This window comes from Aphidius gifuensis, linkage group LG1, assembly GCF_014905175.1.
Source record: "Aphidius gifuensis isolate YNYX2018 linkage group LG1, ASM1490517v1, whole genome shotgun sequence".
Classification (NCBI taxonomy): Eukaryota; Metazoa; Arthropoda; class Insecta; order Hymenoptera; family Braconidae; genus Aphidius; species Aphidius gifuensis.
Window position 1 is genome coordinate 32,020,081 of NC_057788.1, and position 15,802 is coordinate 32,035,882.

The 15,802-nt window shown below is 24.7% G+C and overlaps 3 protein-coding genes across 3 annotated transcripts in view; 1 reads left to right on the forward strand and 2 right to left on the reverse strand.

The window, feature by feature from the left end:
* LOC122860559 (lachesin) overlaps positions 1-6,166 on the reverse strand; it is a 32,718-nt gene extending 26,552 nt beyond the window's left edge. The window contains exon 1 of the mRNA XM_044164418.1: positions 5,854-6,166. The gene's annotated coding sequence lies outside the window, so the exon portion shown is untranslated. The remainder of the gene's footprint in view (positions 1-5,853) is intronic.
* A 3,657-nt stretch (positions 6,167-9,823) lies between these two features.
* On the reverse strand, positions 9,824-10,562 carry LOC122860561 (protein TsetseEP-like). Its single transcript, XM_044164420.1, has 2 exons — positions 10,446-10,562; positions 9,824-10,363 (listed from the first exon to the last, which is right to left on the reverse strand). Exons 1-2 carry the CDS (start codon positions 10,461-10,463, stop codon positions 9,989-9,991), a joined length of 393 nt encoding a protein of 130 aa, XP_044020355.1. The 5' UTR covers positions 10,464-10,562; the 3' UTR covers positions 9,824-9,988.
* A 2,381-nt stretch (positions 10,563-12,943) lies between these two features.
* Positions 12,944-15,135, forward strand: LOC122847813. The gene is made up of 4 exons (XM_044145673.1): positions 12,944-12,962; positions 14,415-14,681; positions 14,759-14,920; positions 14,987-15,135. Exons 1-4 carry the CDS (start codon positions 12,944-12,946, stop codon positions 15,133-15,135), a joined length of 597 nt encoding a protein of 198 aa, XP_044001608.1.
* Positions 15,136-15,802: the final 667 nt, after the last annotated feature.

A 15,802-nucleotide genomic window follows, 5' to 3' on the forward strand; every position in this document is an offset into this window, starting at 1 on the left:
GAGTTCTCTTGCTTTTGGCTTTTCAATAAATATTTATTATCTTTAATTTATTGTTTTTATTGTATTCATCAAACAATAGTTTAAATAATTTTTATTGTTTTTTGATGTGTCAGTTGGTATTTTCATTTGTTATTTTTGTTTTTTGTTCGATATATATTGTGAAAACTGAGTGGTAGTAATAGAAAAGATTTTCAATGGTAGCTGACGTTTCGTATATTCGAATGAGTGCATTTTGTGTGCCTATAACCTGCAAAAGATTGTTTTTCCTGTGACCGACGTGTCCATCCTTCCGTAAAATAAAATAAATCATTTGGTAAAAGTCGACGTGCGGACTGTACGCTAACTCAATTTTTGATATATATATACCTATACCAATTTACCATTAACATTTATTTTATATATATTTTTTATTTTTCTGAAATATATATCCAGTTGTAAAAAATAAACATTCTTGTATTTTATATATAATAATAAGTAATAACATTTTATTTTCGCCACAATATTCGACAAATTTTTTTTATTTCTTTCAAATTTTTTTGATTTCTTTTTTTTCTTTTACGGTTACTTTGATAACGCAATTTTCAGTACTGCCTAAAGTTATTTGAGATAGACACTTTGTGACTCACATTTTTTATCTATGTCAGAAAAGTAAAATATTGGATTAACTTATGTAAAGAACAAGAAAATACAATTGACTACTTTTTTCTATTTCATATATATATTTTCTAGACCGAGCCCGAATTTTTTTTTATAAAAACACTCAATATTTTAGATAAAACGAAAAATATAAATATTAAATCAAAAAATTTCAATTTTCAACAAAATACAAATACATAGGTACATACCAAAATGTATATAAAACAAAAAAGAAAAAAATAAATTCATGCAATACAAAATTAGTATTTTTTCATCACAAACCGATATACCATCATCATCATCATAAAATAAAAAAGACGTCAGGGTATAATTTATTTGTATTCCGTAAACTCCAACATGATTTGAGGATTATGAAGGTATATGAAGCCAATTTAATCAGACGTAAAGCAATAAAAAAAAAAAACTCGCAATAAGTACACATATAAATAAATAAATAAATAAAAACAATAATAACAATACAATGTATAAAAAATAAACCAAGTGTCATCCCAAGTAGTTAATCCAGCGTGTTGAGAAGTAAATAAATTTATATAAATTGGGCAGTCTGCCTGAATTTCATGGTGCGCAACAGAGTGAGGAATAGAAAAATGGCCAAATGAAAAAAAAAAACTAGCAAGTAAGATATAGCTAATGTGACGTGATCTGGAGATAAGTGTATATATATATGAAAGTCTTGGGATCTTTGAGCATAGTTGAGAGAAAATTCGATGCTCCATGAGCCGCAAAATCAAGTTGAAACTATTTGAAGCCAGAGGGGTTAAGAAGCGAGTCAAATGGCATTGAGAAAGATTCTAGATTAAATATGTATAAATGTGTGCGTGTATTGGTATTTGAATTTTATACATATATACATTGAAAAAAGAAAATATAATAATAATAATAAAAAACATATATGTATTATTATTAAAGTATATGTATATAATATAAAGTTGAATGTATAATATTAGTTTGGAGGATAAACGTCGTCCAGATAACTTTTTAATTGCATAAAGAAACTGGTTGCTTTACTGGATAAGTATAACTTTTGATAGGATATAGAGAGAGGAAGAAAGGTGGCCGAAAGATTACCATGAATTTTCAAAACTTAAAGATTAAAATTAACTGTCAAATTTAGTGATTATATTATATACAAGTTTTAAAATTTACAAATTTACTGCACCTATTGTTATTTATTTAAACAGATGTTCCAATATTTTATTAATTTATTCTTTCAATTGTCTCATGATTCTTTGTTCCTGACTTTTTTTTTTTTTTTTTATGAATCCATGCAAACAAATGAAATGAATATATGCATTGATATTTACACATACATACATATATATAAGTATTTATACCATGAATTTTAAATGTGAAAAAAAAAAAAGTCGACGCACACTTTGGTGCTGCATTGAAGTGTGAACTTCAAGCGCAGTGACGAGCATATACTATATAGGCACCATTGTTTTAAAAGCTCAAGTAGGTACTCATTGAGGTTATATGTATACCAAAGAGTTCTCATAACGCATGAAATACGAATAATCTGCAAATTCAACAATACTAAAATTTTTTTATAAATATACATGTCCGATTATTTTGTTTCCATCTTTTCTATTGTTATTTATTTTTTTATTTATTGGGTAATTTTGTGTCGATCAATTTTATTGACTGCCTTTATTTTATGAACATTATTAAAATTATGAATAAAACATTTTTAAAATTGACAGAATATCATAGTTTTTTTTTTTAAAAAAAAAGAAAAAATATGTTTTATAATTTTTTTTTTTTTTGATCTATTAAGCTAGTATTGGATAATGATTTTTTATACATGTACATGAGAATATAATAAATAATTAAAAAATTTATATGAATCATTATTTTAAAAACAATTTTCTTTGCATTATATAATATGAGACAGCTATACAGATTGTAGCATAAATGTTTTTTTTTTTTTTAAATACTGTAAAAATAAAATTGCGCATTTATCGTTATGAGCTACAGGGGCTTCAAGTTGTCTGACTTATGTGTAAAGCACAACTTTTTTTACATTTTCATTTAAAATATTATTTATTTTTTATTTTTTTTTTACTAACTCTGTGTGCTCTAGTTTCGCATTTGTCCTAAAGGACTCATCAAAGAGCCTGCACGATAAGACTTTTAAAAAAAAAACCTAATTTTTTTATGTTTTAATTATTATTAAATTTTCATATCCAACAGTAAGACCCATTAACAACTGATAACTGAAAAACAAATGAAAAAAATAATAATAATTTATTTTTAAAATAACCCAACAAAAAAAAATTATTTACGTTTAAATGAATAAAATAATGAATGATTTATAGATCTGTATAAATATATTTTTTCATTGAGGAAAAACCAGAGCATATTATATATTCGTTGGTGTAAAAAACCAACAGAAAAAAAAAAAAAAAAAAAAGTCCACATGCGGAAGTGAAAGAGACCACAGCCATTTTTGTGTGAGCAGAAAAAAATATTTGCTTTTTTTTTTAAATCAAATAAAATGAGAAAATAAAGGTGTATATAAATATATATATAAAGAGAGAAAAAGAGAAGAAAAAAAGGGGGTGAAACAATAAATTTGCAGGTCGTTGCATATTTTGGGTGAAAACCTATCGTAATAAATATAAGCATGGTCATAGTGCGTGTGGCGATCCTCTGCAGCACAACGCAATGTCAACTCTCTTTTTATCTTTCTCTGATGCATATGGAACAATTTGGAACATAAATTTTCGAGTTTATTATGGAAAAGCGTAGACTAGGTGTTGTCATTAAATTTAAAAAAAAAAAAAAAAACAAAATACAATGATGATTAAAAATATAAAAAAAAATGAAACGCGTTTATGCTTTTAAAAAATACACATAAACAGAAAAAATTTTGCACTGTGTACCAGTTGGAAATGAAAAAAGAAAAAAAATAAATGCATAAAAATGGCAAGATGAATTTAAAATGAAAAACATTTGGCTATAATTGTCAGTGATTTTTATGAGATGCGATAAATTTTTTTTCTAAATTGATAAAACTTTTAGAGTAAATGAAAAAAAAAAATAATATATATATAAAATAGTGTGTTGTAAAAATTGGAGCTTTTAAAATTTACTCAAACATTTTCAATGATAGTCAAAAATAATTATACAAAATGGATGTTGTATATAGTGGATGTTGTACTCGATTACAATGACTCGAGTTTTTAATGCTTTTGTAATTATTATTTATTTTTCATAATTTTTTATTTTAAAAGTATAGACGAAAAAAATGCTGCTTTTATTATATTTTTATTTCAATATAATTTCTGTTATAAACTTGAAAATAAATACCCAAAGTATTTTAGAAATATATTTTTAATTATTTTTACAGGAAAATAACTTTCGAAAATTTGTAGAATTTTTATCCAAGTTTTTAATTGTTTCATTCAAGTTGAAATGAACAATTTTAAAATATTCGAAAAATTAAATTTATATATATAGGAATTTAAAAATAAAGTTATTTATTTAATATTAGTTACTAAATAATTTAATAATAATAATAATTATTATCATTATTTAAAAGTCATTGTTTGTCATCGAATTTATAAATCTTTATGTTTGAAAAAAGGAGCTTTTTATTTGCACAAGTTAGAGTGTAACTTTCATTGATAATTTAAGAGCTATATATATATTGACATTTTTTTTTTCTTTTAAAATTTTTTTTTATCAAAAATTATATAGCCTTGTTGAAGAAAGTTTGTTCTATTTGAAATCGATTTGAGCCAATACTTTGATTACGTACTCTCGCTTACAAGTTACATTAGTAATAATATTTAAATAATTTTTTCCTTCATTTTAAAAGCGACATATTTATTTTAACGATAATATTGTTATTGTTTTTCATAAATTTTCCGATAATTACAGTATTTTTTATTAATGAAAAAAAAAAAAAAAATGATTCTTTTTTTTTGTTTATATTTAAATTTTTTACTGGTGTTTATAAATTCTTCGATAATTAGAGTATTTTTAAAATTGATAAAAAATATTAAATGATCATTGTATGGTCATTTCAAATAAATTTTCATAGCAGTGGCAACACAGTGAACATGTTAGTTGCCGTATGGCAACACAAACCACACGACAAGAACCCAGGTAACATCTGCCACGTGCATTTACTTTTTGCAATAAACCTATATCCTCATTCCTCTATCTATATCTATATTCACATTTTTTATATGTATATATATTTTTCTGTATGTCAAATCACTTTGATATCGAGTAGAAAAAAAAATATCACAGCAAAGAAAAAATGGGTAGGCAAAAAAAGTATATGATAAAAAATGAAAAAGAGCAACTTTATTGTCAATTTAATATCAAGTTTTTTTGCCTTTGAGAATTAAGCTTATATATTAAATCTACTATAGCTATTTATACGGTTTTTTTTTTTTTTTTTTTCAATTGAAAAAAATATTTATTAAAAATTTCTTTATCTCTGCAGGGAAAAATAATTAAAAACAAAAAGATTATTGTCAACAGGTCCTAGTGAATTTTTCAAAATACATTTATAAATTTGTCATTTGTTTTTATTATACTGCAAATGATAAAAAGTATATACCTATTATATTTTTTAATATATTTATATGCTGAATATTGACATGTCAAATTACACGATTGATTGAGAAAAAAATAAATAGAAATTTTTAAAGCAGCAGCTTTATGAAAAAAAAATGTATAAAAAGTTTTTCTATTAAAGTGAAAAATTGCTGTGTGCGCACGTGGTTGGTTGCAAGTTAATAATATATATTTGTCACGAGTATTTACGATAAATATTTAGAAAATAATAACCAGTCGATGAATAAATTTAAAATTATTCACAAAATTTGACGTTAAAGTCAAATCATAAATACAGTGATATAATATTAAATATTATTATGCAAAAAATTTATTAATATATCAAAGGCCATAATAGCTATTTAAAAATGAAAAAAAAAAAAAAAAAAAAGTCCAAAAATTATTTGGCTTATATTTTCTTAATCAAAACATCAACAGGTTTTCTCAACTTACTGGCAATCTTCCAGAATTTTATGTTTTTTATTTTCTCAATTTTACTGACATACATTTACTTTTTCTATTGAATATCACCATCAAAGAGAACATCGTAGAAACCACAAATCACAAATGAAAAAAAAATAAATAAATAAATAAAATACATTCAGTATAAAAAAGTGTACATACCCCTTTAAAATGATGTATCACTCTTTGATTAAAAAAAAAAACAGCACAAAATACAAGTTTTTCAAAAGAAAATCTTAAATAAAATTCTCAATAAAACTAATTAAATTACTGTTCTAACACTTAATTAAATTTAAACTCATGAAATTTAATTTTTTTCAATGACGAAAAAAAAAAAAAAAAAAATACAAAATAAAGAACATTTGTATTTTTTTAAATATATTTCTTTTCTTTTAAATTTTCATAATATACAATAAAGTTTATATTTAAATTGTTGTCAACACGATTAAGCTCGTGCAAGTGTCGCGAGGCGACTGTAGCACAATTGCAACCCTCTTGTGTGGTCCAACCCTCTCCTGGTTAAACTCAGCACACTCAGTGTACTCTGTCATACACATTTGGTCCATTGGGGCTGATGCTTTTCATGCTTGCGCCGCGAGTCTCGTGATTCCCCTACTACCTTTATTTATATCTTCTCCTACTCTTCTCTCTCGCTCTCTTTCTTTCTTTATCTCACCCTTTTTTTTCAACCCTTTGCCTCTCACTGCCATTGGCACAATGAAATCTTGCTTATATATCCTTGTTTTCTTCTTTATAAAAATCATTATTGTTATTATTATAATTTAATAAAAATATATGTATATGCGTATAAATAAATTGACTGCTTATCTATTTTTATTTTATTTTCAATAATAAATTTTTAAAACTAGCTGTCACGATGAAAAATTTTTATAACATATTTTATATATTATATAGTAAAATACAATTTTATTAATTTTTTTTCGTTTTCATTTTTAAATTGAACAAAACGTTATTTACTTTTGGTTTTTTTTTTTTTTTAATGGTCTAATTACCGTATGGTACACAATTGCGTATTTTATATAATTTTTTTTTTTTTGCATTGGTGACAAGTCTGAAAAATATGGCTTAATGAGCATTTGGATTGTGTAGGTATACAGCTGCACAAGGCATTATTTTTAGTTCATGGTCTACATATACAATATACAATATACCTACAAATAAACCAATGATTTTTATGAATATACAATTATTTTTTGAAATATTTGAGAAATTTCATGTAATTTTTAATATACAATATTGATAAGATAAAAAATATATATATAAAATCTAAAGTCTTTGTATGAGAAATTTTTAAAATAACAATTTCTTTTGAAATACCTTGATGTAATATATATTTTTATTATCGTTTTTCTTCAATATAGGCATAAGAAAAGTTGACGTGTTTTTTTTTTTTTTCTTTCTTTAATATATTTTTATCGGATAAGAGGTTTTCAATGTTGTTTTTGTTTTAAAACGATGATATAGTGACATGAAAAGCCTTAACACGCTCGTCGAATGTGGAAAAGCCAATGTCTGAGCTTTTGAAAATTCTTTTTCAAAGCGCATTTGTGAAACATAACTGAAAACTTTTTTTTGTATGTGTGTGTGTATATTTGTGGGATCTTTCGATATTGCGAAATACCTCCTGACAATTTCCCATCATTGTATCAGATTGCTGGTTAGGAGTGTGTCTATTTTTTATCTTCTTTTAAAACTGTAACTTGTAAGAAATATTTTGATTATTATAAATTATTGTTGTTGCTATTGTTGTTGTTTTAATTTTATTGTTGGATTAACTGCTCAATATATATTATTATTTTCTTATTTTAATTGTCTCAATGAAATAAATCCCCACACTGTTTGAATTTAATCACGCGGCTAAACTTGTTTCTTGCGGTTAGGAGGAAAAATAATAGGTATACTAATTTCATATATACCTACATATAAAAACGTAAATAATAAATAAAATAAAATTTCTTATCGAGTATTTTATCAATTAAATAATATTATAAGATACATTTTTTTTTCTTCTACTTTTTTAATAGGCTTTTTTTGGCACTTTTGCTCATTTACCTCTAATGCGATAGTGTATAAATTTTTTTCGTATACAATAAAATAAGATTGCAATATACCTGTATAACAAAACGAATAAAGACTCGTATAAAAATAATGGACAATATTATTGTTGCCCCAAGCAACATCTATCGTTTGCCAATATCATCCAAAATCGAAACAGTCACACACGAATATGACACTAAACATATACATTTTTATATACACATGCATGTCTCTTGATATGTCGTGAAAGACAGAATATAGTTTGTACATTGCGATTCTATGATAAGAGTTATATTTTCATTTTTATTTTTTTTATATATCATTTCCGTCATACCGAAACGAAATTCAATCGCTTTGTGCACTACAGAAACACTCGCTCGAGTACTTTTTCCATTCGTCGTATAAAAAAATAAAAATTTAAACAAAAAATCATTGTAAAAAAATTATCATGAAATTGAATGAAAATAATATAAACAGACTTATAAATTAAATATATAAAATTAAGATTTAATTATTTTTTTTAAAATATATAAAATGTTAAAATTAAATTTCAAAATGAATATAAATAAAATATATTATAATTTAATACAACTTTGTGATTGAAATAAAGTTTATAATATTTATTTTTGTACATACATACATACATATAGAGTTCATGTTGAAGTTTGTGTATGAGTTGTATCATATATGAAATGACAGTGGTGATGACAACTGCAAACGACTTTACTGTAACTGTTTTATAGCCTTGGGTTATCATTGCCATTGGGCAACTTTAATATTAGTATCAGTCGTTAGTTTACTAAGGGACAACTTGTATATATTATTATTATTATTATATAAATGTGATTTGAGATTAATATGCTTATCAACTATTGTCGTTTCATTTGACTACATTGGTTTTATATTTTTTGACAACACCCTGCAGTTGTATGCATATATTTTTTAATATTATTTTTTTTTTTTTTATTTTCTTTATCAAACCTGTATTCAAGTTTGAAATGTAGATAAATATATATCGCGTTCTAGAAAAACTCGATGCAATCAAATTTACACTCAAGATTAACAAAAATATATTCAATTTTTTGTGGAAAAGATAATCCAACAAGTGTTTACATTTTATACGATTGACATGGATTTTACTTGACAATATTTTTCATATACCTATATAATATTTTATTTATTTATTTTTTTACACATGAGAAAAAAGATAAGCCGAATGAAATTTCTACTTGATTTGACATTTTTTATATTAAATAAATAATAGACAACCAGTTTGAATGACACGACGAAATTGGCAATAAATTTTTTTTCCCTTTCTGTATCACATTAAATTTATAAAAAATTTGTTAATTATTATTTTATATATTTACGTTTTAAATTGAGTTTTTAGTTATGAATTTTTTTTTATCAAGTGTATATATATATATATAATTTTCCATTACGCCTATGCAAAACATTTATATTGAGTAAAACTTTTGAGTTTCAAGATAAAGATTGCAAAATTTTACGGCATGAGTATATACTTGTTGAAACTTTAGTTTCAAGAATATTAATTTTTTCTTTTTATATATATTTTTTAATAAATATACGCAGATATAACAAATAATTTTTTTTTTTTTTTCGATACTAAAAAATTAAGTAATTGATATTTTTTTAGAATATAAAGAATATAATAAAAAAATAGATATAATATTTGCACCATTTGAAAACTTTTCATCAGAGTTAAAAAGAAACAAGCATTTACATTTTATTTTAAAATATTCGCTATGCAATTATTGTTATTGTTATTATTTAAAAATAAATAAAAAATGTGCAATCTCTTGATATTAATTTTTCATTTTTAATTTATAATTTAATTTTTTTTATAAATTAAATTGTTTTTTCAAATGATAATAATAATAATACTTATAAAACCATTCGCCTTAATAAATTTCAAGTGAAAAAATAAAAAATAAATTCAACTGAAACAAATATTATAGATATCTATTATTGAAAGAAAAATATTGCAAGAAATTTGACTGAGTGGATATTAAAAAATACAATTTATATATGTACCATGAAAAAAGACAAATAACTTTTGATATATATATATTGTTTTTCGAATTTTATTTAATTTTATATAAATATGGAATTATAATTTTTGGTTACATTAATTGATTCGTAATAGCAAATAAATATTATCATTTATTTAATATTATATTACATATCCTGGAATATTTTGTAAATGAAAAGTGCTTCTCTACCAAGTGCGCATGTCTGGTTCATCTTTTGGTTCACCTTCTGGTCCATCTTTTGGTCCACCTTGTGCTTGACGTACTCCTCTATTTTTTGCTTCACGTAGTGCTCTACCTTTTGGCTCACCTTGTGGTTCACCTGGTTCACCTTGTGCTTCACGTAGTGCTCTACCTTTTGGTTCACCTTGTGGTTCATCTGGTTCACCTTGTGCTTCACGATATGCCCTACCTTTAGGTTCACCTTCTGGTTCACCTTTTGCTTCACGATATGCTCTACCTTTAGGTTCACCTTCGGGTTCAGGTGTAGGTTCAGACAAAACTTCTACACTACCCTCCAATAACAGAATGAAACCAATGATAAACATTGACATCATGATTTTCTGAAATATATATAATAAATTGTTTCATAACAATATATTAGTATTAGTTAGATTTAAAATATAAAAATTATAGTCAATTTACTTTGGAAATTCCAGCCATTGTAGTTTATATTTATTTGAAGACAAATTCAAACATAAAAACTTTACTGATGTCAATGCTTAAAATTTTGTGACTTTTATAGGAATTTTAAAATGCAATATTGTCGACTTTTCTTTCTAATACATTTTTTATGATAACGATAAGAGGATATAATTGCTATAAAGAACTACGTGGAATATTTTAATTGCACATGAGTCATTATCAATACATTTAAAATTGCTTGATGCGATAAGTATAAAAAAAAAATTGTATTATCCTTGAAAACTAAAGTTAACAAGAAACAAAAAGTAATGCGGACGCATGATAAATTTTTAAATAGGTATATTTGATAATTCATTAGTATACAGTAAAAGTCTTTTTTAATAAAATTGTTATTGTTTAAAATTAAACTATTAATTATAATAATAAATAAAAATTTAATATGAAAAAAAAAAAAAATTAAAATAAAATATTAAATATACATAAAACATTTCAACAAATAATATTTTTTTTATTTTTCATACTTTCTATACTAATGTCCTTCGATAAATCCACAATATTGATAAAACAATAATTATTTTCCATTTATTTTCATATACTTAGATAATTATACTTTTTTTTAATTGCTGGTAAGTCACTGGCGTTTTTTTACTTTTTTTTTTTATCAAATTATTTATTTATACATATTGCTATACACTAAAAGTAGACTTTTTTTGTCCTAGGATAAGAATATTTTTTATATACTCATGCATTATATTTAAAAAATCTGAACTTTACGTAATTGATATGCTACCATTTTATTTTTCAATTAGTGTCACTTAATAGAATAAACACAGCCGTTCCCGTTTAGCATTTGCCTCAGCATTGTCGCAGACTTTTAGTTACATCCCCTACACACACTTTGTCTCATATTTTGTTTAAACAGAAGAAAAAAAAATAAAAAAAAACAAGAAAAAGTAAACGATAAAAGTAAAATAAAAAAATAAAAAATAAAGACTCGATACGATAATGGAAAAAGAGATAATTTTATATTTTTTTTTTCAAACAATTAATTAAAATGTTTACACTATGAATTTTTTAATCACAAATTTATTAATATTAACTGAAAAAAAAAGACTATTTAAATAATTGAAAGAAATTAAGTTTTTCTTTTTATTCAAAGATTAATTTCATAAAGAATTCATCTGCCAAGACGTGGTAATCACGAAAGCATGTATAAAATTCATAAATATCTTGATTAACTAAAATTCAAATAAATAGTTTTGGCATAGTTAATAAATCAAGTACTCAAACATGAGCATTATGATGCCAAAATAATATAAAACTTTAACAAACAACCGCAAATGTATTATGTATACATATAAAAAATTTAATAACCAAAAATTATATTAAAAATTTAATTACGAAAATTTTTTCTATTAATTTTTGAAAGCTACATACATATATACATTTATAGTATAGGTATGTATACTTTGAAAAAAAAATTAATGTTGTAAAATAAAAAAAGTGTCAATTAAATATTGATACATAAATTTTTACATTTAGAAAAAAAATAATTTTGGATAATATATAATAATTATTGTGATATGTTTATGAAGTTAATAAACACAAAGTTTGTATATTGTATAATATAATGAATGCGTGTGTATTGATATAGACAGACGAGTGTTGGTGGCTGAATGGCTATGAATCCTCTCGCCTTGGTAATTAGCAAAACGATATCGAGTGTGCAAGTTACGACCCATCAAAGCCTACGGGTGTGTTTTGTATATATGTATAGCTATAGCCGCCCTTACTCGTTTTACCTCCCTTGTTACCTCCTCGTCTCTAACATTGGCCTAATCGATATCCGATCACTCGGCAATACGTCAAGTACATCCTGTGCTGGTTCTGGTCATATAATCTCTCTTATTCTGATTCTCCTCTCTTTAGTTTACCTAATGATGACCACCACCACCACCACCACCACCACCACCAACAATCACGCAATTGTTTCACTATTTCAATATTTTTAAGATAAGAAACATAATAATTATTGTTTTATCAATAATGCAGTGGACATTTATCAAAGAACATTAAAACTAAAAATAAAAGTTAGCGGTCATCCAAGTTGCAAGCAATAATAATTAAGTTTGCCATTAATATTAATTGGTCCAGTGGTGCTTAAAGCTCCAGTGGCAGCTAATAGCCTTATTCTATACCATATAAAGAAATGAAGCATGTAACTATATTATCAATAAATCAGATTACCTTATGTTACATATACATATCATCATCATCAATTGAAATAAAATTAAGATTTACTTAAATAAATAAATAAATAAACCAACCAATACGTCGAAATATATTCATTTAAATTCATAACATAAAATATCTTTGAATTCATAAATTTTGTATACTAGATTAACTACTGGAGCAAGCAAAATAACTATAATTATAAAATTTATTTGTCAAATTGATTGACTAATTCAGCTCTAATAAATAGTTGTACAAACTGAGGGATGCATGGTTTGTACAAAAGTAAGAAAATTGGTTTGTGTACATACATGCAATGTATATAAAAGGTTGAAGGATGTATTAATAGTAAAGGAAAAGGCGTCTATATAAGTGTATGTATATATATATATATATTTAATAAAATAGTGGGGATAATTGAATACATACAACTACTTGATCAAGCCGCGCATTTCCACCCCATTAAATTGGGCTTTAACTTGAACATGAAGCTGATGAAGGAAAAGCGAAAAGAGAGATATAGACTTTTTACTTAATCTTGCTCATATAGAATTGTGTTGGTTATGTTTATGTTCATATATATATATTTATCAAACCAATACATATCTACTGGGCCAACTGGGGAGCAAATCAGTTCTCTACTCGCTGCTGTACAATGAAATCCTTACAATAGCTTGCCCAATGTCGTTATACTATAGTTGAATTATTTTCTCAAACTATAATATACAAGTACCACTTACACCAACAAACCAACAAACTTTACTTGATAATGACACTTTATTTTATTTTATATAAACAATTCACAATGTGAGAATTGATTATATATCAATCATTCTTCTTTTTTTTTTATTTATTTATGACTTATAAAAATTATTTTCAATCAATAGTTTTATTTTATGGCAAAAAAAAATGATTAATAATTAATTTTCAACAAAGGAAGGCCAGTAAATACATACAAAAACAACTTGTTCTTGAAGTTTTTTTTTTGCCGATTCATGGAAACTTTTATCGAATAATTACACGGAGAAAAATATAATTATTAATTATTAAATGATCAACGTCACATCAAATATACAGAAAAATTGTCAATATTTTTTTATCCACTTACACGCACTATTGCATTTCTTTTTAACGTTATTTAAACAAAACAAAAAAAAAAAAAAACAATATACTTATTAATAATTCAAATGTTTTATTTAAAATTTTATAAAATATAATAAAGGCCTATGTCCGTGAAATGATTTTTAATAATAATATTTTTGCAACTCATCGGTTGGATTATACGTCATGTTTTGTAACTCAACATATATGACAGGGCATAATGTACAGCTAAAGTGTGTCCTTCAACTGGAGCATTTATATAAAATGAAACAATTAACACTGTCATCAGTAAGTCATATATTTTCTTTTTGTTTATCTCGTGCGTGAATTTAAAATGACACGAAATTATTTTTATTTATTTTCTATTCTTTCTACAGTTTTAATAGTTAATGCTAAGCTTCCATTCTGTAAGTTTTATTTAATAATATGTATTATTATTGCGCATTTATTTTTATAAATAATTTTAACATTAGCTGTGGAAACGTGCTCGAGAGATTCAGATGATTATTCATCATGTTTGAAAATATTATTTCAAGATATATGGTCGAAAATTTTGCCAGGTAAATTTTTCTTTTTCAATGTATTTATATTTATCAAAATATTTATTTTTTTTAATTGATATATTGTAATACAAAGGTGTGCCAGAATTGAATATTCCAAAACTACAACCGTATCAAGTAGAATCTGGAATTTATACGTTTGAAATAAGTGAAATAACTGCTAAAATAAATGTTGAAAATGTCATACTTCATGGACTAGAAAAACTTGTATTTCAATCGGTCAAACCAAATCATGGCAATGACTATTTTAGTTTGGATTTTGTTTTTACAATATCAGATGTTTTTGTTGAAGGTGATTACAAAGCATCTGGTGCACTTGGATCATACAGACATTCAGGACAAGGTTTTATATTATATTTAATATTTATCTACTGTTTTTAATATAATTATTTATATTTATTTATTTTTTATTCTTCACAGGAAAATTTAATATAACTGTACAAGATATGGAAGCTATGGTTCACTTGTATGGTCCAGTTGACACGAATGACATTTGGTCCATAGAAGAATTTCATTTTAAACCAGAATTTGGTAACATGAAATTTTGGGCATCAAATATATTTAAAGGAAATAAAGATCTAAGTAAGTTATTATTATTATATAATCAACAGTAAATTAATTTTATTTATAATTTTATTTTTTTTACAGCTGAAGCAATGCTTAATTTGATAAATTCATACTGGCGTAATTTTGTCGATGGAATGATGCCATTGGCCGAAAAAAATTGGAACAAATCATTGGCTAAAATAACGAATGACGGCTTGAAAAATATTAAATTTTCCGACATTTTTCCATGATCAATAAAAACAAAAAAAAAAAAAAAAACATTTAATTATACAATAACAAGAAATTGAAATAAATTAAAAATAGTTTAGTTACATATATTGTTGAGAATAATAAATTGATTGACAAAACATACTAGTTAACTATAAATTAACAAATAAAATGAAGCCAAACATAATATTCCTTGTAATTGCCGAGATATTTCATATTGATTTACTAAATATTTTGGATTCCAATATTGTATAAGGATTATATTCAAACCTCTATCGATAGTCGAAATACCGCATTGTCAAACTGAATTTTGGAATACATATATGTATATATAAATTTAGCATGAGCTTATTTGTCGCATTACTCTGCGGATTCAGCAAATTCCTGTACGTGTCCACAACTGCGACGTTCAATTCTGGAATAGACGACCATGATGATGATGATGATGATGACGATGATGACGATGATGACGATGATGATGATGTTTCTACTACAACCACTCGTGTTCAAATCAAATTTGTTGTACTACATATATATATATGCATATATTGTCTCTTGATCGCTCTTCTAATGTTCCCATATTTAGTGCTCAGCTTGAATTGTGATTTCCGAACTACATTTATGCGTATATGATGAGCAGTATAGTGACACGACAGTAACTGTCAGATCTATTCCATATCTCGTTGAAAT

Excerpts from the sequence above, each read along its gene's own strand:
- LOC122847813 (XM_044145673.1), top strand. Across the intron at positions 14,682-14,758 it reads ATACAGACATTCAGGACAAG|GAAAATTTAATATAACTGTA; the intron begins GTTTTATATTAT and ends TATTCTTCACAG. Across the intron at positions 14,921-14,986 it reads TAAAGGAAATAAAGATCTAA|CTGAAGCAATGCTTAATTTG; the intron begins GTAAGTTATTAT and ends TTTTTTTTACAG.